The sequence below is a fragment of the Micropterus salmoides genome, unplaced genomic scaffold, assembly GCF_014851395.1.
Source record: "Micropterus salmoides isolate LMB-PRFRI ecotype aquatic unplaced genomic scaffold, ASM1485139v1 Ms_hic_scaffold_2, whole genome shotgun sequence".
Classification (NCBI taxonomy): domain Eukaryota; kingdom Metazoa; phylum Chordata; class Actinopteri; order Centrarchiformes; family Centrarchidae; genus Micropterus; species Micropterus salmoides.
Window position 1 is genome coordinate 24,973,466 of NW_024041150.1, and position 26,527 is coordinate 24,999,992.

General features: G+C 40.8%; 3 protein-coding genes across 3 annotated transcripts; 2 read left to right on the plus strand and 1 right to left on the minus strand.

Annotated features, from left to right (window-relative positions):
• Positions 1-3,445: 3,445 nt before the first annotated feature.
• Positions 3,446-8,137, minus strand: phf23b (PHD finger protein 23b). Its single transcript, XM_038731045.1, has 5 exons — positions 7,594-8,137; positions 6,258-6,289; positions 6,048-6,140; positions 5,326-5,941; positions 3,446-5,140 (listed from the first exon to the last, which is right to left on the minus strand). Exons 1-5 carry the CDS (start codon positions 7,619-7,621, stop codon positions 4,947-4,949), a joined length of 963 nt encoding a protein of 320 aa, XP_038586973.1. The 5' UTR covers positions 7,622-8,137; the 3' UTR covers positions 3,446-4,946.
• Positions 8,138-8,319: 182 nt separating this feature from the next.
• On the plus strand, positions 8,320-10,818 carry elp5 (elongator acetyltransferase complex subunit 5). Its single transcript, XM_038731046.1, is given in 9 exon segments — positions 8,320-8,592; positions 8,595-8,612; positions 8,717-8,777; positions 8,885-8,965; positions 9,363-9,574; positions 9,825-10,000; positions 10,091-10,186; positions 10,280-10,380; positions 10,501-10,818. Coding segments are annotated over 9 exon segments (888 nt in total). The 5' UTR covers positions 8,320-8,558; the 3' UTR covers positions 10,610-10,818.
• Positions 10,819-11,873: 1,055 nt separating this feature from the next.
• Positions 11,874-26,314, plus strand: LOC119912072 (CTD nuclear envelope phosphatase 1A). Its single transcript, XM_038731047.1, has 8 exons — positions 11,874-12,599; positions 15,670-15,736; positions 21,144-21,262; positions 21,357-21,428; positions 21,764-21,880; positions 21,982-22,093; positions 22,831-22,915; positions 25,034-26,314. Exons 1-8 carry the CDS (start codon positions 12,495-12,497, stop codon positions 25,092-25,094), a joined length of 738 nt encoding a protein of 245 aa, XP_038586975.1. The 5' UTR covers positions 11,874-12,494; the 3' UTR covers positions 25,095-26,314.
• The last annotated feature ends 213 nt before the right edge of the window (positions 26,315-26,527 follow it).

The following is a 26,527-nucleotide window of genomic DNA, read 5'->3' on the forward strand; positions in this document are numbered from 1 at the left end:
TTCACTATTTGGAGAATTTATACTATCGATCGAATCAATAGAGAAAATAATCAGCAGATTAATCCATAACGAAATTTTTATTAATTGCAGTCTGATACAAAATAGTTGAACCTCAAACAACTACAACAGTAAAATCCTGCTTTTACATTAATGCATGAGTAACAATAATCTAATGATATAATATATAATAGTACAACAGTGGACATTATTATTCTGCATTGAATACTTTTACTGTTTTTTTCCTGATTATACTTACTTACTTTTAGTTATATTTTCAATGTGGTACTTTTACTCGTAGCAGTATTTTTACAGCGAGGTATTAGTAAACAATCTGAATACCTCATTAACCACTACTTTCTGCACTAGAATCATGAAAAGTGACAAACAGGATTTCTTTCTGCACCGGCTAGCCTACATGTTGCAGTTATCTCACAGCACTGGCTGAGTTTGTCTTTTCTCTTGACTTATGAGACTTTATGAAAATTTTACTATGTTGTGCTGTTTACCTTTATGATTCTAAGCAAACTGTAGGCCAAATTAAAACTAAGCAAAATTAGTTATTAAGGTCTTTGTTTTTAGATGTGTTACAAGGTTTTCATGGAACACAGTTTGATAATATGATAATACACAATGCATAAAAATAAAATCAGTATTATTACATTATTGAGCCTGAAAAGTCCTTAATTCTTAAAACAACAACAAAATCTGCCAGTGTTGTAAGATTAGTACTAAGATCAATAAAAGAAAAGGTTTGAGTGTCTGTGTCTTAAAAACAGAATAAGGCAACTTATTATATAGCAACACCTTTAGGACTCAACGATAAACAAAACATTTTGGCAGTGTTTTCTAAAATTGTTAAACATTTAATATGTTAAAAGTTACAATTATTTTACAGAACAAGAAGATATTTATCCTTGTTTTGTTGAAATAAGACCTTTGGGACTCAGTATAGACAACTTTTACTTAATAAGATGGTTACTGTATGTGTCATTGCTTTACAAAATTCTCTCCAAATAAACGATTAAATGCAAGTACACTTAGGTTAGGTTTGTGTTTTACATGGATGAAGATATGTATCTTATGTATCAGAACAGTAGAATTTGTGCACCCATTTAGCATATCATGAAACATACCAGTATTAGTAAAAAATCTTATTATCATGATATTGATTTCAGGCATTTTGCCCAGAACAGTTGCGTCTATCCCTTTATCGAGAGCTGAAACCAGCCTGAGGATCATTTAGCCTGTAAACAGCAGTCCTCAACATCCCCAACAATGACCTTATCTCGCTCCCATCTTCTCCTCACATCGCCTGCAGGGAAAATGGAAGAGGGCGTGTGGGTGGGACGATGTGTATGTGATCATGTATGCACGTGTGTCGAGGCATGTTGTCAGCACTTCAGATCTCTATCTCCATCAGAGCGGCTGCAGAGGTTTGACACTAATGATGACAATGCCAGGCGGCAGGGCGGCAGATGTAATTGGCATGTCTGAAGTCACATAGTCACACAAGCTCCCTTAGCCTAAACAAGCCCTCGATGCCAGCCCCATAATATAAACCCACCCTAGATGCACGGCTACAAATACCCTGCACGCTGGCTCGACAGCTCAGAAGACACAGAGCTGCGACCATCGCCATCAGCCCCAAGGACAGAAACCAGAAGAGAAACCAGAAGATTTAAGGTAAGCATGTGGTTTCTTTTCAAATCCATCTTCTTGTGTGTTGATGTCACTGACTCTGGCTGTCTTGCTCTGCCCAGATGCTTTGCTCCAGGTTTGTGCTACCTGTCCTGGCAGTGTACCTGTTGCTGGAGGAGATATCTGCTGCTGTTTTGCCAAGCAGATTCAGAAACAAAAGGGTAGGCCTTTACACACAACATCCATGTCCCCTGTCGGACAAATCAAATACCTTCAGGCACGTAATCCTCTGCAGTCTATTTGTCTTTTTTGATAATCTGATTATTGTCCTCAGGAAGTCAACTGGCAGGACCGAGAGCTCTTCCCCCGCCCGCCTGATCGCTTAGATCAGGGGGACCTCTCCGTGGGCGAAGCTGAGACTTTCCTCGTCCCAACAGAGCACTTTCCTCTTCAATACCGGAACCAGAACCAGAACCAGAACCAGTACCAGTATCAGCGTAAAGCCAATGAAAAGAGGTGGGGACAAAATAAGCCTTATCACAGTTTCAATGGCTTTTATAAAATCAGTGAGGATGACAAAATGTGATTTGATGGTAAATGGAAATGTCATAATATAAATAACTTCAGCCATCATCGAAATCAGTGTAATTAAATCTGAAATTCTTTTTTTGATCTATAGTGACAAATGTGTAGATATTTCTGAATCATGTTTTCTGTCATTACAAATACATTTTAAACATAATCTAACTTTAAGACGTCTTGGCTGTTGTTGCTTTTGTGCTTTTTAAATCAAATGAGTTTAAAGTTTTTTTAAGAGCTGAATGATTTTGAAAAAATATCTAATTACGATTTTTTTGACCGATATTGCAATACGATTTGTGATATTACGGGAAATTATCAGTTTTACATAATTATTTTCATTTTCATTGAAAAAACATATTTCAGTGATTATGGTGAGACTTTTCCAAGGATCCGTATCAAACAAAGATGTGTGATCTGTGTAGTCTGTAGAATATGATGTGTAGGCCAGGGCATCTCTGCAGCATGACAAACTCTAATTTAAAATGGTATTTTGACACACTTTTCACATTCAACAAATATTGCACCTCCGATTAATTGTTCAGCACAAGTTTGTTTTAGGAATGCGTGGTGCCGAGATAAAGAGTATGAATAAAAAGTATAAATTATAGTCATGGCACAATGAAGTGTTTTGGCCTGAGCTTGTCTTCCTTTTGCTGCTGTGTCTACAGAAGGAAGGTGGCGCCACTGGACTCTATTGGCGGCTTTCAAATGTCCACTTTCCGAACCCGAAAGGTGAGTGGTCTCTGTATTTCTTGAATACTCAAGTCACTTGTTTCCAATGCAAATCAGCCTGCATCACAATGCTATTTAAATGCCACCTGCTCTACTCACAATGTTTCTTCATATCTGGTGCAGACCTATATGACTCTGCTTTTGTCAGATTAAAACACTGAGCGTTTCTATGATTGTGTTACAGGATGAACCTGACCTCCACTGGGAAGAGTACAGGGACTAGAGACCAACTCCAATAACTGAGCTCACATTTTGTCTGCGCTTTTCCACATGTGAACCTTGTACAATATGTTCCATATTTATTCATGGACTGCTATTTAACGCGCTGCCTCACTAACAGGTGAGATGCCTGTCGACCCACTCCCTCTAGTGGTACAAGACACGAACATGACAAACACTGCTGTGTGCTAAAATAATAAATGTGACAAAACAACTGTTTCAAAGTATTTTTATGTGTCCTTTGAGTATAAAATAATCAAAAATACCACCAAACTTTATGTTCCCAAAGACTTTTATTTTTCAAGCTACGATTAAAGAAAACATCAGACTGCAGAAAATATAGATTTTGCTTGGGTATTTTCTCTCTTCACTTTCACATATGTACAGTTGTCAAAGAACAGAATATGTACACAGAATAGAAGTTGTAGAGAGAGTGCAACTGCTACTGGAGACTTACCAAGAAACTCCCACCAACAAAAGAAAAAAAACAAACAAAAAAAAAAAAGCACATGGTAAAACCAAACATAAACAAATGCCACAACCTAGGCAGCGTCAACTTATTTTCTGTACACTACAACTTTGTTCTCGATGTGAGACAATCTTATGTCCATTCTCTGATGCGGGCGCATCCCTAATCCCGCTTCTCAGAAAGCTAAGAAATAAACATATCACATGAAAACAGAAAAAAAAACTAATATTTTACAACCATTCATAAAACGAGCCTCAGAGCCACTTTGACATAGTAAAGCACTGCCAAACCATTCGTCTATCGGCAACATTAACCCCTCATATCAGATGAGTTTTTAACATGAAACAAAAACAACCCCACATGAAACGAAAACATAAAAATTTAACAGCTTTCAATGTAAATGTTGTTCATGGTAAATGGCTATCAATGATTGATTAGCAAGCCAGACAGGGAGAAACATTAAGCGCTCATTCATGAACGTACGCAGCTACATGCCAAGTACAGATTTAATTAGCCGGAGCTCCTCGTATTCCAGATACCACCCATATATGCAGCTGAAATGGTATTTGGATCTATATTTTAAAAAGTGCACTGGCAAAGGAATTGTCTGTGTGCAATTTGAAATGTAGAAATTTAGATGCAAAACAGTAAATGTTCTCAGATTGTATGAATTCAAAGATCACTTATTCTAGTAGGAGTGAGAGCTCTACATTTTAAAGTTCAGTGATCATCACTGACAACCCAAAACTAAAATGCAAACTCAGAAACGACTCGCCAAAATATGATCAGAACTAATACGAGCTGCCCACCTAGCATTATGACACACTTCTAAACAAATAACAGGAGTGACATTTTGCATCCCTTCAGCTATAAATGTTATGAATGTGTAAAACTAATGGAAATTTTTCACTCATTTGTTGATATCCTCAAGAAATCATTTATGTCAAAATGTCTTCCCAGTTAATATGAGTACACGTGAAAATATGTGTGCACATCACCAGCACAGTATACAACAATAAAGCCAATTAATGAAGGAATTAATTAGTAACAAATAAATGATTCTCCACTGTCACTTCTGTCCAGTTCTTCACAGTAGCCAAAGACAAAACAAAAAGTAAGAAAGAACAAAAAAAAAGTGAGGGATAAATAAGAATGGTTGTGATTGTCAAAAGAAATCCTACAAAAGTGACAATACAGTTGCCATCCAGGTGATAATTCAGGCTGTTTTGGCTGTAGGCATCAAAGAAAACAAGTGTCAAGAGGACAGCAAAACAGGGTGGGTGCTGCTCGTCCCCTCCCATCCTCTCTAGGGGTCTTTTTTGTGTCCTGACCGCCGCACGTCCCTGCACTTGTGGCAGTAAAAGATGTCGGGAACGTTAGACTTCTTGATCTTCGCACACGACAAGTGCACCCATATGCCGCACTGGTTGCACTCGATCATTGGCCGCCCTGCAAATGGCTTCCCGCAGTAACAGGTGATCAAGTCCCACGAGTCATCCCCTATGATGAGAAAGAGAACAGAGTTAAAAGGATATTACAGCTGATTAAAAAGTCGACAATCTGTACATTTAGAGAATCATTACCAGAATTAGACAGTCTGGTGTTAAAACATTTTCTTATTAGATACAGACAGATCATCTTAACAAATGGAAGTTACTTTGAAGGACAAACGCATAATGTCATACCCGACTCCACCATAATGTCTTCATCGGCGATCCAGGTCTCCCCCTCACTGGAGCTCATCTCCGCTTCCCTGATGGAGTCGTCTGGCTGCATCTTCTCCAGGTCCTGCGTGCTTGGGGTGGAGCCCCCATGCGCCGCCAGCTCCTCTCTGAGGGGTCGTACCTCTGTATGTGTATGCCGTGCCTCAGAGTCTGTCTCGCTTTGAGCAGTCGAACTTTTGAGCTTCTTAGCTTTGGGCGGTTTTGAGTTTTTGCTGCGCTTAATCCGGGCTCTTTTCTCGCCTTCACTGCTGCCACTATCTGCCGCCGTCATGGCAGAACCCAGTGACAACTTTTTCAGTTTTTTGTCTTTCTTGCGCTCTGCCTTAGAGCTGGCCTGGCTGTCATACAGGGAGTCTTTAAGGCGCATCTTGTCCAGCAAACTGCTATCAGAGTGCATGCGGCGAATAGTTTTGCCCTTATTTGCTCGAGCTTTACGGACAAACGTATGGATGGTGTGAATGTCGGAGCTTCCATCTGCCCAAGTATTGCCCGTGGAGCTGCTACCTCCACCACCAACATCTGCCGACAACCCTGAACTGTGTGCAGAGCTGGATGATGTTGGGGACCACGAACTTTCCTACAAGACAACAAGAAGAAAAAAACATTTTGGTATTGCTTCACAACTGGAGGGAGGCAGGCAATGACAGTCATTTCTAATAACTGTGACATTCATAGCAGCTTACCTCTTTTGGACTGGGGATGTAGCCAGCATAGGCCAGGACAAAGCTGCAGAACTTGTTGAAGTCCTCAACAGTCCTCTTTTTCCTCTCTGTGGGCTATAGAAAGCACACACACCTTTGTTTAAGAAAGTGAATCTAATCTGAACAAGCTCCAACAACTCAAAAAAAAAGGTACATAATAAACTACTCAAAGTAACATTTAAAAGTACTCACCAGAGGTTCAGTTTTGCACGTTAACAGTGAATCTGGTGGAGATAAAAAAAAAAAACCACAAGTATGTAAGTTACAAGTGAAGCAGTACTGACTCTTATTTTCACAGAAACATCTTATATACAGAATAACCAAGCACACAGTTGCCTGAGGGTGTGATGCCACACATGTGGACTAACGCTAGCATTAGCTTGCTAATACGGCTCAATAACTTAATCAGGGTTATTAGTGATGAGCACGTTGAGCTTATTTAGGAACCGTGCTTGTTTAGACACGTTAAATTGACCGACGGAGTTTACGGATGACCGTTTGAGCGGAACGTTATCAAGTCAGTTATCGGCTGTTAACGTTGGTTGGCTGCAAACAACCGCAACCGGTGTCACAATCTCAACTTCACACAAAGTCTGGATATTTCGGCATCAGCCACGATTAAATGTTAAATCTATTCGACGTAAAAACAAATGACGTTACGTTAGTTGATTTTTGGGAAAGCGAAGCTAAAAAGCTCAGATTGTTGGCTGCCAAGCTTTAAACCTGTCATTTTGTATTGTCCTGATGCTACATGCTAACGTTAGCTGAGATTCAGGTTGGAGGAAAAGCTAGCACAACACGCTAACTTTATGCCGTTTGCAGCAATAACGGCAAAGACGGCTTCGACTTGTGAATGTTTTTAAGGTCCGATATGTTTATCGAGTTGTATTTAAACTTGACATTGCTCACGGCCATTACTGATTTTTATAAGTCAACTTGTGCTAACAATTAGCCACTTGGTCAGCTAGCCAATCGCGCTAGCGCTCTTGAACTCGTAGTTAGCTTGGCGTTAGCAAGGTGTAACGTTTAATCGGCCGTGTTGTCAGCGCTGGAGTTTGAGCCTGTGTTAAAAAATAGTATTTTTCGTGGCTAACAAGTGAGCTAATTTAACTTAAAAATCGACCAATTAGGGTGTGTGTTTCAGTTAGATTGTAGGGTAACGTTAGCTATCCAGCTATTAACGTTAAGCTAGACGGATCGGCGCGTTAACCAACAAGCTAACTTAACTGTGCAAGGAAACCGTTAACACTGTTAGCTACGTAAATCGTAACAGAACATAAGATATTCACTTTAACACAACTTTCATGGCGTTTTGACCACAAAACACAAGCTGGTCAAGGGAAAGTCGTGTTATTAATAACGTACAGCTTACGCAATCAAACATAACGTTTGGCATAACTTACGTAGGGTTAAGTTAGCCATCTAACGTTATGTCCGCAAAACACGACAGATTTAAACACTAGACAGATTCACATCACACGAGGGACAGTTTGTTTAATGTTTCTGCACTGATGCTGGTGAAACGTACCTTGGTGCTCAGACATTATGTCAAGCATTGTCGCCTCACCGACAAGGCCTCGATCCAAGAACCAGAAGCAGCAGCCGAGCTAGCCGGAGAGTAGCGGCCGTCGCGCTGCGCCTTCCACCGGCGTGGCTGCACCGTTCCGCCGGGCAACTTTAGCAGCAGCAAGCCGATGGCGCGGAACACCGAAGACACTAAAAACACTGTACTGTAGGCCGAATTTGTGATATGTCCTCGCTGGGGGGATCCGTTACAACAGCTAAGGTTAGCGTAGTGTCGCCACACTAACGTTATTAGCCTGACAAAATACTAATTCCTCTGTCGTTTAACGTCCTGCACTTATAGCTCCTTTTTCTTCGCCATTGCATTTATAACAATCGGTACTGAAATGTGGAACAACGGTTAAAAACTCCTTAGCTAAACGCGAGTGCTAGTGAACGTAGGTCCATAATGAGAACTTCTCCGATTAAGTTTTGTCGTTCTTCGCTGTATGCACACAAAACGACCGGAGTTTTGACTTTATTCCGCACGGTCTTCTCCGTGCGCGGCAGAAACCTCTTGAGGCTGCCAGCGCAGTGTTTCCTGTGGTGCATGCTGGGTAACGTAGTTCGCGCAGTCGTTCACCCCCCTAACACAAGCACGGGTATGTAAATGTTGTCGAACTACATCCCCCACATATGAACAACAGCACAAGGAAGGGAACTCTGGGATGTGACGTTTTTTAAGGTACAATCTAAACAGGCTTCTCGTAGCTATTAGCGAAACATGCTGGACTCGGATTGAGCAGAACAAGCTTTATATTTATTTTCAGGTGTCGCCATTCTGAACTTTGATGGGTGTTGTTCTTCTGCCGTTAAATTACCGAGTTGTCCGGGTTTTTTTAATTATATACGTTTAAATAGGGGGTTTAATCAGAAGCATGCTAACTAGCTGAAGCTACCTTGTACAATTTCCTTTTATATATTAGTACCATGTTGACTGAGTTATTGCAAGGCACTGATGCTGGTTTTTTTTGATAATTCAAGGTAAATGCCTGAAAGTCAACACTGCGAACGATAACGTAAAACTGCTATGTGAAACTAAGCAAAAACACACAGTAAAGTCATGTAATTTATACTTTCATTGGTAGATACTGCTAGTTGTTCTGGTCGACACCTCCTGAAGAGCTTCATCAATGCTGTGTTGAACAGGTATCTATAACAAATGCATTATGACGATTGTTTAGTTATGTATGTGCTGTAACTTGTGAATGTTTCTAAATTATGTATGTAACCTGTCTGGACTGTTATTAATGTAGGGAGGAAGCTGTCCATGTCCTTGGCTTTGAAGTTAGTGAGGAAGAGCTGAAAGATGGGTTGAAAGGATCACCCATTCAGAGGTAACTAACTAAGATTAGTGCTGAAGAGATTAGTCCGTCAGCAGAACATTAATAGCCACTTACTTTGAGACTTGTTTATAGTCATTTATTAAGTAAAATGCAAGAATCACAGGTTCCATTTTAAGTGTGAGCATGTTTTGCTTTTTGTCTGTTTTAAATCTTTGTAAATTGAATTTTAAACTATTGATCAAACACAATAAGACGTTTGAATACAGCATCTTGAATTATTTGAACTGATGATGGGCATCAGTTCTCATCATTTTCTGATATTTTATAGACTAAATGATTGGAAAAAAATAATCAGTAGATTACTCGGTAATGAAAAGTATAGTTTCCTGCAGCCCCTTTTTTATTAGGCATCTTAATTAACCTGTAACCAAACTTTTTGTCACTTCAGGCTACACTTTCACAATGCTTATACAAACCCCCTTGGCTGGACCGATCACCCAGCTTTCAAAGTTCACCAGTTCTGTTTGGTGGAACTTGCACATCTGGTCAAGCAAACATCTCACCCCAAACCACCTACCTTAGTGATCGACTCCCTTTCATGGATTTTGAGACACCTCAGTCCACCCGCTGTCTGCAAGACTCTTCAACAACTTAGAAAAGGTGATAAATTATCTACTTAATGTCTGTGTGTCAGTGCAATGTCACAGGTTTTTTGTAGTGAATGAAGCTGTGATATCCAGGCTGTAGGTGTAATTGTAAAACATTTGTCTTTAATGATCTTTTAATAGAAATTTAACAGAAATATTTATTAAAAGCGTATCTAAGCATGGTCAAACAAGGAGTAAAGTGGAACTTTAAGACCACACAGTAATTCCACCATTTAAGGGTCTCTCTCTGTGTTTTTCATTAGGGGGAGCTGTGAGAGCTGTTATTGGTCTGCTGCATGCTGATATGCATCAGAGGGGTACTGTGGGAAGTGTGTGCCATTTGGCTACTTCTGTCATCACTGTAGCGCCTGGGATAAGGGGAGACGAAGCAGTGGCAAGGATAACAAAGCGGTCAAAATCGGGGAAAGTTATGCAAGATGTAAGCAATTCTTCCTTTTGGATGACTATTTTGTGTTCCTACACTATTTCGAAAAATATTGATAACTTGTTTTTGCTTTTTTGTCCTCAGGAGGAGGTTTTCAGCATCAAAGAGGATCTTAAAGTCATAGTACAGGGCAAACCCAGCCAACTTGGACCTAAACAGACTGACCCTGAAGAACAGGAGGTGCAAAATAACACCTTCCTACCATATGCAGATAAATAGGATAAAGATAGTGCTCAGATATGACTGTTAAGTGTCCTTTTTGTGTTTCTGTAGACGGACCCTACAGCCAACTTGACCTTCAACCTTCGACTATCTGATACAGAGCGCGAGGCCAAGCAGAAGCTTGCACTTCCTTTTGTCTTCAGCAAAGAGAAGTGAGACACTTTTCCGCAATCGTTATATTATTCAGTTATTACGTTTCATATTCTGTTATTTTCCTTAAATTACTTTTTTTTCAAACAACCAAAAAACGCTGCGCCCTTTTCCTTTCACAGGAAAACGGCTCTGCTCCACTCAGGCCCAGGTTCAGGACGAATTCTTTATGAGCCTGATGCCAACGACGACTATGACCAGGAGGACCCTGATGATGATCTGGATGTGTAGGACATAAAACCCACTGAATGATGATGATGTTTCATGTCTTCATTGCCATTAAAAGACACTTGAGTTGATTTCAGTAGTGCAGATTCAAAGCCATACCACCAGCTCATGGAGCCTTGAAGATATAAAATAATACTTAATAATACAATATGTCTATAAAAAATATGTATTGCTTATTAAATTGTTTAATCTAAGAGTGTTTACTAATATTATTGATTAACTTAATTTTTCTTAAATTTCACTTGTTTTCTTATTGAATACATTTGTTTTTTAAGTTTTGTACCATGTTGGTTTTTCATAAAAATTTAATGTTGAACATATAGTGTACAATTAGTCATCCAACGGACTCTTTGACATAATTTAGTGCAGTGGTTCTCAATAAAACTAAATATGGGGGTGGTTCAAAAGAGGATTTAAGTGACTAAAGAAAAACACATTGTGTTGTATAATTATATTTTGCTAATTCCTTGTAAAATACTGGATACTTCTTCCTTTCTTTTCCAGAGCCTCTAAAATCCTACAGTACAAAAGATAGAATCCAAGAGGGCAACAGTAATGCTCACAACCATCCATATCACAGCCCTAAAATGTGATCAGGGTCACAAGTAAATGTGTCATTGCCAAACATAATCACTAAAGTTTATTCAGACCTCTATACATGAAGTGGAAGTAATATTTAAGAGATCAATTACTATGATTGCAGACTTTACTTAATGATTTTCATGTTGACCATTTGGATTCTGTAAAGCCCAGGTCTATTTGCACCAAATGATAATTAATTTACAGTAAATAATTTTAAATAACATCACTTAATCGATAGTCCTATTTGCTTGGCAGTGTGAGAGGGGATTGTGGATTAGTTTTAAGTAATTAGGTGTAGTAAAACTTATTCTGGGTTATCTGGCAAAGGTGTCTGCTGACCAACTGTAAAAGCTGCCCTTCCAAATATATGAGTAGTGTCTATAAAAAGTACTCACCAATGCTCAGTGAATTTTTCAAGTACTGTTTTACAGCTTCGAATCACAGCTGGCATAATGAGGTTTATTGACACCAATCAAGCCTCTGTCAAAATGAAAGTAAAACTTTACGGATGAACACTGTTCGTGTCAAACAGCACCACAGCCGCCAAGAGGAAAAGCTGAAAAATACATTAAAACTGGTAACAAACTTGTTTAACCTCAACAGACTTTAATCAGGCCCTCGCTCGTTCACGTCTGTTTATTTTCTTTCCACGTGGACGTGCTGCGCGTAACCACAGGAGTCCTCGCGGAAGTGACGGAAAGGCGGCGATGGCGGCTCGCAGTTTCATTCCGGATTTGCACTGGACTACAAACTGATTTTAACCGGACCGGTCACACTTTGGGGAACTTTTGTGAAGCTGTCTCTCGTCGGACGCCGCACAGAGTGAAGTCGCACTGCATCGGCACTTGACAACGAGCGGCCCCACAGCTTTTTGGGGGGTACTTTTGTCCTGGGTTCAAGGTGGTCACCCTGTCGAGCTAACGTTAGCTTGGTGGCTAGCAGCTAACGTTACTGGGTACACAGCTAGCACCTGAGCTAGCTTGTCAACGAGCTGCGTGCTAAGGTCCATACAGCAGCAGCACCTTGTCGTCTGACCACGTCTTGTCTTTCAGACTTACAATGAAAATATCCTCTGTTTAACGCTAATTGTGCCACAAGTGTGCAGAGCGAGGTCCTCACACACGTTTGCGTGGCCCTATTTTGAATTGCTAGTTTGGCGGCTGTGGCTAAAGACGGATTTTGACTTTAGATTCATCACTAGCCCTAGCAGGTTCCTTGCCAGTAATTGTCCCGACAACTTCGGGCAAAAGGCGTGCTATCAGCTGAGAATTGAAGTTGCTGTGGGGGTCTTTGCGTGCTCGTCAACATGCTGAAGACCCGGCAGTGTTTACTTGGCATCCGCACTTTTCTCGGCGTAACGTCGAGAATATGGGGCTTCATCATGTACATCCTCAGGAAGCACCTACGAACGGTGAGAAGGGATTTGAAAGATGTGTGGCACTTGAGCATGTCGTGTTTCTGTGACAAGTGAGCAAAGTATTTACCTTTCCATGGTTCTCATGTGCCAGAGCACAGGTCAAACCCGCTTTATACAGTCTACGGCCAAACCACGTCCACCTGGAGATGCTCAGTTGGCTCCTTCCTCACCCGTGCTGTACATTTCTGTCTCACTATGTGCATCCATCAGGACGATTATTATGTGTGAACAAATCCCACTGTCTTAGTTGCCTCAACATCCCATATAGGCTCTATAACGTCAGTGTTCAATGTACTGCTATATCATCCAGCATGAAGATAGCCAGGAGTATCTAAAACTTAATTTTAAAGAGCATAAACACAGGTGCAAGATAATAAGTACATAAAGTGCTGCGCAGGATGTTTTAGTTCACCAAAGTATATGTACAACTAGTAACTTTTGAAATCTATGTTCAAACTAGTTGATTAACCGTTTAGACTATAAAATGTCAGAAAATAGTGAAAAGTGTCTGTCACGTTTTTAAATAGTTAATTTTGCCAAACTATAATTCCAAAATCAAAGGATATTAAAAAATGTATTGATTTAACAGTGATATAAAACAGAGAAACATTTGTGAATCTTTTGAGTGGCATTTTTCTCTTGATAAATGAATGATTTGACAATGATCAAAATTGTTGCAGATTAATTTTTGGTTGGTCAGAGATTATGCTAGTTGTTTCGGCTCTTAAACATTGTATCTAGGTGTCTGTTTCTGTCTGATGAGATAGTGTGAATGAATGGCTCATTCAGCTCCAGTGCGAAGAGGAAACCTCCCACATCCAAACACCTAAATTTGAGGAGCAGCCAGTGCAAGCCTGCAGGTCACCTTCAATTGCTTACAAATGCCTCCACAATAAACACGGCATTTAGCGTGGCAGAAGCCGCCTGCCTGGAACTCGGACACACACAGGTGTTGTTGAGGCGTTAATAGACGTGCATATGTGGTGTAACATGAGTGGACTTCGACTCTGGCTCTGTGTCAATCAGAATCGGCTTTTTTTTTTGCCAGGTATGTATACACATACGAGGAACACGAGCCAACAAAGCTTGGAGAAGTGCCCTATGTGCTGTAATCATCTTGCTGTTCAAGGTTTGTCTGCAGTGTATTGTGCGGCAGTAACACTTGCAGGGTTGTCAACAGGCCCCGAGAGTGAGTAGTCCAGTCCATGTTGTGGCCTGAAGTGAGAGGGATTATGTCAGCACAGAGAGCGTACTGTTCTCTCTCTCTTTCCCTCCCTCTGTTTCTCTCATTCTCACTCACAGTTTAGCTCTGTTGTTTACTTTACGTGATGCACTGGAACAATGTCAGGATCCAGCGACAAGCAGTGTAACGTGGGTGATCCTATAGGTGGCAATTAAGTAAACCATGACCGGTGATTTGATGAAAAATACTTGAGGCTAGGATGGAAAGTCCTAATCCATTTATTACATTTAAAACAAGGGTATTAATATACATGAGTGTCCCAGTTTGTTGGGACTATAATAACCCCTTTTGTAAATCTAATAATCCCGTCGGAAGGTGTTTCTGTCTGAGAAGACCACAATGCATTAAGCGGCCTCATTCAAAAATTTGGATCAATAAGAGCTCTATTGGATTATAAATATTTTAGGACCAGGTCATAATCCCATGCATGCTGCTCTGTGTCAACAGATGATAAGATAGTTTATTAATCAACAACGTTGGGTAGAGGGTCCGCTTATTATCTCCTGCATGAGACTATGAAGGTGTGTAGCAGAGTGTGGAAACGTTTAACTAATCAACACAAAACTCCCAACTTTAAACCGTTGATAGTAGAACTGAAATAATTAGGTAGTCAACAGAAAATTAATCTAATCATTTATGTCATTTTTTTGAGCGAACAATGCCCCAAATTGTCTGGTTTCAGCTTGTCCTCTACAATAGTAAATGTAATATATTCGGGCTATGGGTCGGCTAAAACAAATCGTTTCAACACATAAGCTTGGGCTTGGTAACCAAATCATTTAACGATTAATTAAGAAAAAGTTCTCAGTTTATTTGTAGGTAGTACAATTTCCAGTATCCTGGTTACAGAGAGATACAAATGCAAGGGCTAGCTGCTTTTCTCCGTTACATATAATCACTAACTAGTTTTTTTGCTGTTGGTCAGGTTAACAGTGCAAGATGAATTGAAATGTTAGATGTAGCCCCCAGTCTGGAGTCAAAGGACTCAGTCTGAGTTTACAGGCCTTGGGTCCAGATGGACGCTCTTGGAGGTGCAGAGAGCTGAGTCAAGGGTGAGGTCCCCCTGTGGTGCCCAGCAGCTGCTGGCACCAATAGGCTTCCCCCTAGCTTCCTCTGCCAAGCGGCAGTGGGAGGGGACACAGAGGGATGTCCTGTCCAAGGCTTAGGTACTAAGCAGCCCAGGCTCAGCCAAAGTCACCCTGCAAGTCTCCCTTTCTGTGTGTGCCCCATACTCCGCTGACACCCGCCGACAGCTGGGGGGGGTAAAAATAGCCCTGAGAAGAGAAGTGAAGAGCCCCCGGGGGCGAGAGCAGCACTGGAAAGTATCCTCTCTGTAGTCGCACTGACCCAAGCAGAGCAAGGAAGTTAGAGCGGAGTCGTCCTGGGGTGGGCACAACTGAGTCCATTTCAGCACTGGGTCTTCTGTTCTCTGAGCCGATTTCCCAAGAAAGTGTTGTCTGAAAGCTCAAATATAAGTTTGAAAGTTTTAAGACCTTCATAGAGAGCCTAACATCAGATCTAAATCACCCTGATCTCAGACTGCAGCTATTAAGATGACATAAATCCACTTTCCTTTATGCCCCAAAGGACTCTGAAAACACTTAACACAGGTCTTCTGTGAGATATCACACGATGTTGTATCATTGGAAACGTGGACCAACACATTTTAAGAGTAGAAAATGGAAACATTGGAGCCTTCAGTGTATCAAATGTAGTCTTTTCATCTATAATAAAAACAACACATATTTGAAACTTATCCATGGTGCAGTTAGCTTATTAAGGCGCAGTGTATGTTTTGTTAACGGTCTGTTTTATTTGCAGATAATCCAGTATCAGACGGTGCGATACGACACTTTGCCTCTGTCACCTATTTCCAGAAACAGACTGAGTGAGTACACGATTTTCATGATATGACTGCTCAACAAAATGTTTGGGGCCCTTATTTAAGACTGTCAGGACTTGTAAACCTAGAAAAGTACACCTAATACTGCTCTTTGTTAATGCATGCTTTTGCCTGGGCACATTAGTTGTTGTTGTTGTTGTTGTTTTTTGTGTGATTCTAAGTAGAGCGGAGGTGGTTTTACAACATAGTTGTAATGTGGAAATTAAAGTAGAAGTTAAACCAGTCTGTCAAGAAAGAAGGGATTGTGATGAAAAAGCCTTCATAACACACCGGTACACCTTCCTCACCTCAGAGTAGAGATGAAACTGTATGACAATTTAATTTCACGATTATAGTGACAAAAATGATCAGTTATCAGTATTATTGCGGTATTGTTAAAATGTGCTGAAAAGTTAAAAAAGTACTGATATACACACTGAAACTATTTCAACAAGTTTTATATTAAAAACTACAAATAAAATTAGCAGCACTTTCTGTTTGCATTAATATAAAAATAGTAACGTAGCCAATACCTTTTTGTAAACTTATGAAAAATCAAATGTGCATAAAGATGTAAAGTATATGCAAAGACCCCATGCACATGTTTACATAATTACAAATGAGTCTAAAAAGAAGTGATAGCAATTGCAATGAGCCCAATAATTAGGACATACAGAGGAGTCTGCAGAGTTTCTCCTGTTTAAAACACTTTTTTACAATAAATTCGGCTGCCGGATTTTAAATGAACAAAACATGTTGGTTGGATGACTAAAGTACATACGTGTTATCATGTGCAATGGGCAAATAGAGTTTGCAGACACACAACACATACAGCGGCAGAACAACATGTAGTGTTTTCACAAGAGTAGGCTCACAAGAGCTTCAGTTTGCAAGCTGTTAACAAGTAAGACAAACTATCACATGTTCCCTCATTCTAGGGCTGAGCAATATGGACCAAATATATCTGAATTCCAATATGCTTTGTATGTATCGTATTTTCTACGAAGTGGGCTAAATATTCAATTGTACATTGAAGCCAAATTTGAATTCAGTTGACAGGCAACAGCTCTGGTGGACATTCCTGCAGTCAGCATGCCAATTGCGCGCTCCCTCAAAACATGCGACATCTGTGGCATTGTGCTGTGATGGAACTGCACATTTTTGAGTGGCCTTTTATTGTGGCCAGCCTAAGGCACATGGATGGATTATCTCTGTAAAGGAGAAGTGCTCACTAACACAGATTTTGACAGATATGTGAACAGTATTTGAGAGAAATAGGCCTTAGATTTTGAGTTCAGCTCATGTTAAATTGGGGCAAAAACAAAAATGTTGCGTTTATAATTTTGTTCAATGTATTTATTAAGTTGGATCAGATGGCTTGAGGCAACCCACTGTTAACCTTCTCAATTGTTTCAGTAAACCTGTTGTGTACGTTGGTCAGTTATTGTGTGCTCCTGTGACTTTATAATAGCCTACCAACAAAGAAAGCCAGCAACATTTATTTATGTAGCATCTTTCATAGCAATCAGTCAAGTACTATACAGTCAAAGAAATATAAAATGTAATAAAATAAACAAAGCTTAATAATAAACAAAATAAAAAGAGGAACAGACATAAGACACAAGTTAAAACATTAAATATCCCATGCTACCTAAATGCTTATCTGAACAGTAGCTGCTTTTGAGAGCGTCCACAGAGCCCAAAGACATATTCTTATCGGTAGACTCTCCCAAAGCTTGGGGGCTGCCGATTGGGAAGCACGATCTCTCAAGTTTTACAACCTGTCCGACGTACACTTAGAAAACCCTGTCCAGAGGACCGAAGAGCTCTGCTTGCGGTGTGTAGATTGCGGAGCCTGACCAGGTAGGGCTCTAATAAGTGAGCACCAAAATATTTAATGGATCTAAAATGAACAGGAAGCCAGTGCAGAAAGGTATAAATAGGTGTAATATGTCTGTCGGAACATGTTCAGTTATGACCTGGCAGTCCGCACCAAGATCCGAACCAAAGTTCATTTTTTGATACATTTGGTTAGTTTTGGTTTCACACTGCAATTCTGCAAGCGCACTAAAGAACTTTACTTGACAGACTTGCGTCCTGTAGTCATCTTCTATAGTTGACTTTGATTGATAGGTTTGTAAACAGTTCCGTGGGGAGCTTAGATGAGAATGAATGAATGAGGGATGAACAGTTGCATATTGTTGCCACTATATTATTATGGCATTACTACCTGCAGCACCAACTATACTCAAGGCTAGTTCAAATTCGCCAAATGAACGTCCTCATGTGAACATTGTCGCCGGCAAGAAATGAGAAGACAGCAAACAATCCTTCTGCACCTCCGTTTGAAGAGAGACCAACGAGATGAGTGGCAGTTTGCTTCCATAGCGGCCGTCAGTTTCAAAAGATGAGCTGTCACAGGAGATTCCTAATGGGTCCTTTTTTCAACGCATTTCTCTGTGCATTCGTTTGTATCCGGTTTACACAAGAATCGCTGAACTTCCTGTAAATAGACTAAAAGTTCAGACCATACAAAAAATGCTTTCACACTAGAAACAAACCATCAATTTGATCTGGACCGAGACCACCTGTTTTCGTCAGACCATATTATGTCTGTTTGGTCTGGACTGTTGTCGGGGGGGAGGTTTCACACCTGTAATTGTGGTCCAGATCAAACTGGAAAGACCGGACCAAACGAGGTAGGTGTGATAGCTGCCTTAGACAGTTTCTAAACGGTGTAAGGAAGCTTTATTAAGGCTTGTAAAAAGAGAGTTACGGTAGTCCAAACAGGATTGAGTCAGTGTCCTGATGTGAGATTCGAAACTCAAGATTGGTCAAAGCTCACACCAAGATAATGCAGACTAGACTGAGAAGATGAGGATACGGCACCATGGTTGTGCCTGATCGCTCAGTGAGGCTTATCAGGATCAGTAATACAGACTTCAGTTTTATCTGCATATAGCTGCAGACAGTTACCATTCAACAAAGACTGACTTTGCATGTGAGGCATTTGGCGGTCCCACAGCAGTACAGTGAGATGATATTCTTACATCAGTACAGTTGAAAGCTAAACAAGCAGAAAGTATATAAGAAGTGAATTTGCCAACAGTAGGCTTGAATTTCCCGTAGACGACATCACCATTTAAAAGGAAATGTCACGCCTGCTGCACAGCTGTAAATGTGTAGTGAGAAATGAGATCATTACGTGTCAATAGAGGAAAGGCAGACCCCCAAAAGCACAGCTTAATAATAATAATAATTAAATAATAATAATAAACATTCATGCTTTTTATTTAATAAGCTAAAGTAAAATACCAAGACTGTACCACCAATGCTGCATAATGTAAATAATCTTTACATGATAAATTACTCTGCACACCAGGCCTTTATTAATAAGGAGGCAAAATGTTTCTCAAGACCTGCAACGAGAATGCTAAGACTGCCTAATGTGGGTATAAAAGGTTAGCCACTGTGCTAAGGTAAACAGCCATTGTACCACAAAACAGTTTGGCATGGTGCCCAAAACAACCAAATAAATGTAGTTTCTTGCCCCGGGAGAGAAAATACAAAACGTTACAGGCAGTGTTTTTCACCAGCATGGACTGGTGTTTGCAGTATGAATGAGCTTCCCTTCTGCCCTTAGAGAGCTCATTGAAAAGCACACTCTTGACTTAGAGGAAGGATTGTATTTCAGTTCCCACTTCACTGGCCTCTCAGTCACTACAGCGACCTCGGCCGGAGATCCACGTGAATGAGTTGACATTTGTTTCGCAGTCAGTGGCTGGTATTTCTGCTGGCAATGACAATACTGTAGACAGAATTAAAGTAACTGTAACTCACACTGCTCTCTCATACCTAACAGAATTAGGTCAGCAGAAAAATATTTTAAGAGGTGGTTTCAAGAGCAGCCTTTTCTTGAACGCAGCATATTCTACTGCATATTATGGCGCCGCTATCTGGAAATGAAGTAGTCTGAGATGGCAGGATGGCACTAGACTTAGCTGAGAGACTGCTTCTGTGTTTTTAATGGTTTGTTATCATTGTTTTAATTAATGGACTCCCTGGAAAGCGGTATTGATACGGGGTGTTTTGTGTTTTTATATATATATATATATATATATATATATATAGTAATTTGACTTGAATTAGCTGTGGTGTGCCACAACAGCTGATTATGTTGTAAGAAATCCATCAAGTATGTTAATTACTCAGCCAGCCCCAAAAGACAAGAAATAGAGCATACCGTCATGAATCCAAATGGAGATTAGCTGAAAAATGGAATGGCTCCAGACATGGACCTTAATTACCCATCATCGTCATCCATGATAAATCAGTGAACCTTTTTCACTGCGTTATTTTCCAGGAATATCGCTGCACTGTATGAAAGGTACGGAGCCGGAAAGGGGGTTCCGGTTTGATCCGCATCTGAGCCGGGAACGTTGATAGTAACAGAGCATTGTCTGTGTAGAAAGCCACAGCCGACATGTCGCTGTTGTGTTACATGTAACGGTCTTTTTCTACGCCGCTGGTTCCAGAAAAACCGGACCGCTTTGTGAAAGCACACATGGTTGCAAGATTATGCCGCAAACGTTGGTTTAGTATTAATGAGCCAATGCGGTATATTGGCGGATATTCTTTGCATGTTTATTGAGGGCTCTATATGAAAACGGCTAGTATTACCGACGCCCCTTAGTTCTTCTAGTTAAAGCTTTCTCCTGAATACAAAAATGTAAATATGTGTGTGGTACTTTTCCATTACCATTTGATACCGGGTCCCTCTATGTTAACTTAAGTTTCATGTGAAGTACAGTACATCCCTTCCAGCAGTATGCGTTATGGGCACTCTGGTTTTCCAAGCTGGCAGAGAGTTTTCTAATGTGTCTCAGTAAGTATGTTTACATGCACTTAATTTACTGGATTTCAGTCGGCTTCCTGTAGTAACTACATTTATTCAAGTCATGTAATTGAGAAACCAGATGTCCTTTAGTCAGGTTTTGTGCTTGTGCATGACAAATACCTAAGACAGTCAAAGAATCACAGCAGTGCGACAGGAGTAAAGGAAAGATCATTACACAAACGGATGCTGTGTTGTATTTAAAATAATCCATTTTAAATAGTTTTAATCTTAAGACATCATTTCCACACTAAAATAGTCACTAATACACATAAAATAAGCAAGTCGTGTTTTCAAAAACAAATTGGGTGGTTAGGGGAGAAGTCTGATTACTGATCTGCTGCAGGTACATGCAGATTTTACAGTAATTATGTTACTACAGGGCATGTAAACGTGACTTCCTGTGTAACCTCATTTCTCCCAGGAACCTGTTTGGTTTTTTTTTTTTTTTTTTTTTTTCTTCCCGTGCATGTAAATAAACAGAGAATCTAAGTGTCTATGTTCTATGATGAACTCCAGATGCAGTAAAGAGGAAGATTCTGGTTCTGGACCTGGACGAGACCCTGATCCACTCTCACCATGACGGGGTCCTCAGACCCACAGTGAGACCTGGCACGCCGCCAGACTTCATCCTCAAAGTATGAGCATTCAAGACACACATGAATACGTTTGAACACACGCGCATTCGAGCTTAAAACCTAAATGAACGTGGTTCTTTCTTTCTCTATGCAGGTCGTCATTGACAAGCACCCAGTCAGATTCTTCGTACATAAAAGGCCACATGTTGATTTCTTTTTAGAAGTGGTGAGTGTTTCTGTGTGTGAGTGTTTCTGTGTGTGTTCTGTGTGTGTGTGTGTGTGTGTGTGTGTGTGTGTGTGTGCGTGTGTGTGTGTGTGTGTGTGTGTGTGCGTGTGCACGCTAGATTAGCATGAAAGGGGAAAATACAGCACAGTGTGAACTTGAAACATCAATCCTCGGGTCACGTTTTTGTCTGTCATCTTTGCCATCACTCTCCTTTGAGCTGCACTCTCACACAACCCGATGACATAAAACTATATTTGTTTTGGATAATGGTCCTGACTTACTGTAACTTGTGTACTTACACTGTTGTGTGCTCTGTACTCTGTGTATGTACACAGGTGAGCCAGTGGTACGAGCTGGTGGTTTTCACAGCCAGTATGGAGATCTACGGCTCAGCGGTGGCAGACAAGCTGGACAACAACAGGAATATCCTGAAACGCAGATACTACAGACAGGTACTGCTCTAAACTGATGTTAAACAGCATGTTTTAAAGCTGATACTGCTTACTCTCTCTTTTTTTGATGGTGTTTTTTGTGTTTTTGTTTCTTCTGCCAGCATTGTACATTGGATTTAGGTAGTTATATTAAAGACCTGTCTGTAGTACACGATGACCTGTCCAGTATTGTCATCCTGGACAACTCGCCTGGTGCTTATCGTAGCCATCCAGGTAAGACTCACGGCTTCATGGAGTCACCTCCAACTGCTGTACATCCGTCTATTCCTTGATGTTTTACCCTCATGTCCAAAGAAAAAGTGTGGCTAGATACATAAAAAAAACTGTATATGTATGTTCATGTATTGTACCGCACACATAACTGCACAAACGTCAGTGGTTCTCAAACCTGAAGCATTGTTACCGATAGTAGTTCCACCTGTGCTTTTGCTATGAACAGCTAACACGTCTGCTTCGAAAACGGTTGAAATGATTTTCTACTCTAAAAAGAGAGCATGATGTCAAAAGTTTGAGACTCACGTGGACTTTCAATTTCCAGCGACGTAAAATTGTGCTCTTAAACAGAGTCAAGTTCTGCTTTGTTCGTTGTAGTTTTCGTATGTTTTGTGTGTCACTGGAGAGTTGAGTGAGAGAGTTATAGCTTTAAGTTATTCAGATTGGTACCAGGTTGAAGTGTGTATTTAGGTGCTTGTATTATGTGTACATTGATCTTTAACATACAGAATGAAGTGAGGATTCATCCTATACAGATCAACCTTGTGATGAGGCAGGAAGAGGACAAATAACTGAGCAGCTTATTCCCACTACAAGGCTTGTACTGTAAATGACTTAACATTACATTCAATCTGCAGCTCCGCTAACACTCACTGGCCTCTTTAACAGAGCAGCATAAAAATCACAACCATGTCTGTTTCTCTGACACGACTGACTGGCTGTTTTCTGCCCTCCAGACAATGCAATACCCATCAAGTCCTGGTTCAGCGACCCTAGTGACACAGCACTTCTTAACTTGCTGCCTATGCTGGATGCACTAAGGTAAAAGGCATAATAAAGTTGGCATGAAAGCAAACAGACAACGCAAACACTCATGCATTCTCTCTTCAGTCAAATGGACTGTGGTCGTGCAAGCTAACGGCTGCAACTGGAGTACAGGAGTTTTTTTTACACGTTAACACCTGTCACATTCATATTTGGCTGCAGGTAAATAAGATGAAATAAGACAGTAATTCAATAAAGCTGTTGACAAAAGTTGTTGCTTATAACATGTTCATATTCCCATCGATATGGTGTGTTGCACAGCCGATTAATGACTAAAGGTGCTCCATCTACGCTATCTACAACCATACCTGTCTGTCAGGTCGCAGCCACAGTATACTTTGAAGGCTATCTTGGAGCAAACTTAACAAAATGCTGTGAGAGATTCTTGGGAGTAGTTCAGTATTTTGGGAAATAGGCTTATTTGCTTTCTTTATGAGAGTAAGATGAGAAAGACCCTTGGCAGCAGCTTAAGAACAAAAATGGAGTTAGCCTAGATTAACATAAAGACTAAAAGCAGAGTGAAACGCCTAGCCTGGCTTTGTTCAAAGTTAAAAATAGCCACGGATGAAAGCTGCATGTTAACAGAGCAGCAGCAGCAACTTTGGTCCTCTTCCCTCTGTGTCTACACAGGATGCATTCAGGCACAGTTTGAGCATAGGTCACCTGCATTTTGGTGATGCTCACTGAGCCCACTCACTGTAAACAGAAGAAAATAGACATGATGCGTACAAATATGCCTCAGGTTGCTTTACCTCACACAGCGCAAGTAAAGCGTAGACCATAATGCTGCCATTGAAGCGCATGTGTTCAGTGACATGCTTGTGAAACAGACAAATACCCCGTGTGAAATGCTTCCTGTGTTGCTCACTAACACATTGTATCTAATTTGTTTAATACATACATAATCTGAGACAGTGAAATGTCTCTGCAGCTTGACGGATTGTTTAACTGTTGTTTGTCAAGTAAGTTATCACGAGTAACCCACCCTAAAACAAGTTTGTTTTTCTGCTTATGTGTAGACTAAGTAAAGGAGATATAATGGGTGTATTAGTAAGCTTTAGTCGGCATCGTTTTTCACTTTGAACTAGGGCTGAACAATTAATTGCATTTGCGATATTATCACGATGTAATAAATCGCAAAGGCTGCGATTACACTCTGGTCACATGACACCCAAGAGGAAAGCAGTCTGACGTTACGCTGTACCTTGCCGCCTTGTTGTTGTACACTGGCCTTAAGCTTGACAGAAGCGGTCAATACATAAACTTTAGTGTCACACAGGGAATGAAAGATCTTCGGGCCATCCGCTGCTTTGACAGACAGGAAAAATGCACCACAGAAAGACACATGTAGTAAGGTAAGCGTATTGTGGCGATGGGCGCCTGCATCACGCACACGCCACCAGTTAGAAAGAGGCCCAGTCTGTCCCGAGTTACAGCCAGTGCACCGCTTATCAGCATCGCAGGCTGCAGGGGAACTCCGGTGTTGTTGGAGAATTACTAAGTTTGTCTAATAAACACAAGAGGTGTCAAGTTTTGGCATTTTCAGGTATTTTTTGTTTGCTTACTGCCATACAGAAAGGTGGACTCCTGGGAGACTTGAACTGAGATAAGGATGCATTAATTGGTGGTTGAACTGTGGGTTTTGTATTGACCGCTCCGTGAACTTAGTTTTTCTTGTGGTCTGTAGGTTGGCCAACCTGATGATATTATTTAATGCCATGACTTGACTCAAATTGTCTTTCTCATATTATTATAATTTGATACTTCTTCTCCACCCTGCGATGGACTGGCGACCTGTCCAGGGTGTACCCCGCCTTTCGCCCGATGTCATCTGGGATTGGCTCCAGCCCCAAAACAAATCGCAATTAGATTATTTTCCAAAATCGTTCAGCCCTACTATAGGACAGAGTCAGGCTAGGTGTTGCAACCTGACTGTAGTCGTTATGTTGAGCTAATCTAAACACATTGGACTCCAGCTTCATACTTAGAGCCACAATGGGTATCACTCTTCTCATCTCACACTCAGAAAGAAAGCAAATACGCACATTTCACGTTGAACGATTCCTGTTAATGGCTGAGATAGGTGCTTTCATTGCCTCTCTCTCCATCTCTTAGGTTCACTGCTGATGTCCGCTCCGTCCTCAGTCGAAACCTCCACCAGCACCGGCTCTGGTGATTGGCTGATTTGAGAGAGGCGGGGCTTGTTGACCAGCCTCTTCCTCTCTGCCGGCTTCCATCCTGCCCTCCATTCCCACACAGACGACCCACCAGCCCTCTCTGAGCCTCTCAGACGTGTCCTGGGGAGATGAGGGTTGGGGTGACCGCCTAACACGGGATGAACAGTATGGGATCACCAGAGCCCAGAAACTACTGAGGAGGGGAGGGGGGGGGCCAGCTTGTTTTGTTTTTTTTCCTCTCTTTTTTTTCTTGATTCTTTAGTTGTATTTTTTTTTTTCCAAAACAAAACGGAGCCTCTCTGCCTTATCGCTCCAGATACTGTGTGCGTATGGAGGTGAGCTTGTGTACATGAGTCGGAGTATGCTTGATGAGTTTGTCAGTCCTTTTTAAACTTTTTTGACAACCGGGAGGGGGGAAAGAGGAGGATCAGCTAAGCTACAAAGACAATTCTACATTATTATTTCTTCTTCTTCTCCATCGTCACCAGACATTGCACTTAAGCAGACAACTCATCAATTTACTGTCTTAACCTCTCGGGGCAACAGAGTAGGGTAAAATAGAAAAACGCCCCTTTTTAGGTCAACATCAAACTCCAAGGGTGATTCATTTATTCCTGAGGTATGTTTTTTTCCTAAAGAAGAATGGATCAACTTAAACGGTGTAATTGATGGACTTTTGCTTGCAACATACCATCCACAGGTATTTTTCTGGACAAATAGCCACGCAGCCTGATTTTTTTGTTTGTTTTTGTTTTTTTCTTGTCCCTTCAGCCATAACCATCACTCTTTCCCCAAAGCTCCTCATGGAACTCTGTGATAAAGACAACTGAGAAATTGTTAGAGGAAAAAAAAAGAATGGCTTGTGACGATATGTGGACTGCCGTGCCACCTTTCCATATCTGATTGTTTCTCTATTATAATATATGATAATATGACATTTTGCTCGGCCCCTTTTGCCATTTGATGCCATCCTGATTACATCTAATAGGAATTCCTCCCTTCTGTTTTTTGTTGCAGTCGGTTTTGTATTTGATTCAAATTTGCAGACCCCTTTCAGTTTTCACCCACTCCGCTTACTGTATGGGTTCAACTATTAGACCCTCCGTCTTTAAATGCCTTCTGAACAATGTCAGTCTTGTCAAGGCTCACAGCGGCTTCTTATTGGCTCTGTCTCCAGGTCTGTGTTACTAATAAAACACTTGTCAGTATCGACCAGTAACTATTCAGCTTGTTTTCTTTTAATCCACTTTGTACTGTAATCTAAGTCGTACTTAAGGCGTTTTTACACCTTCTTAACGTTGCTGGGGCGATGGATTCACAGTTTCTGCTTGAGGCAAAAATGTTTTGCTAATCTGCTGCCATCATGTGGTGTGACTGGAAACTGCACTGGTCCACTTAGTATTCCTACCCTGCTCCAGAGACATACAAAATG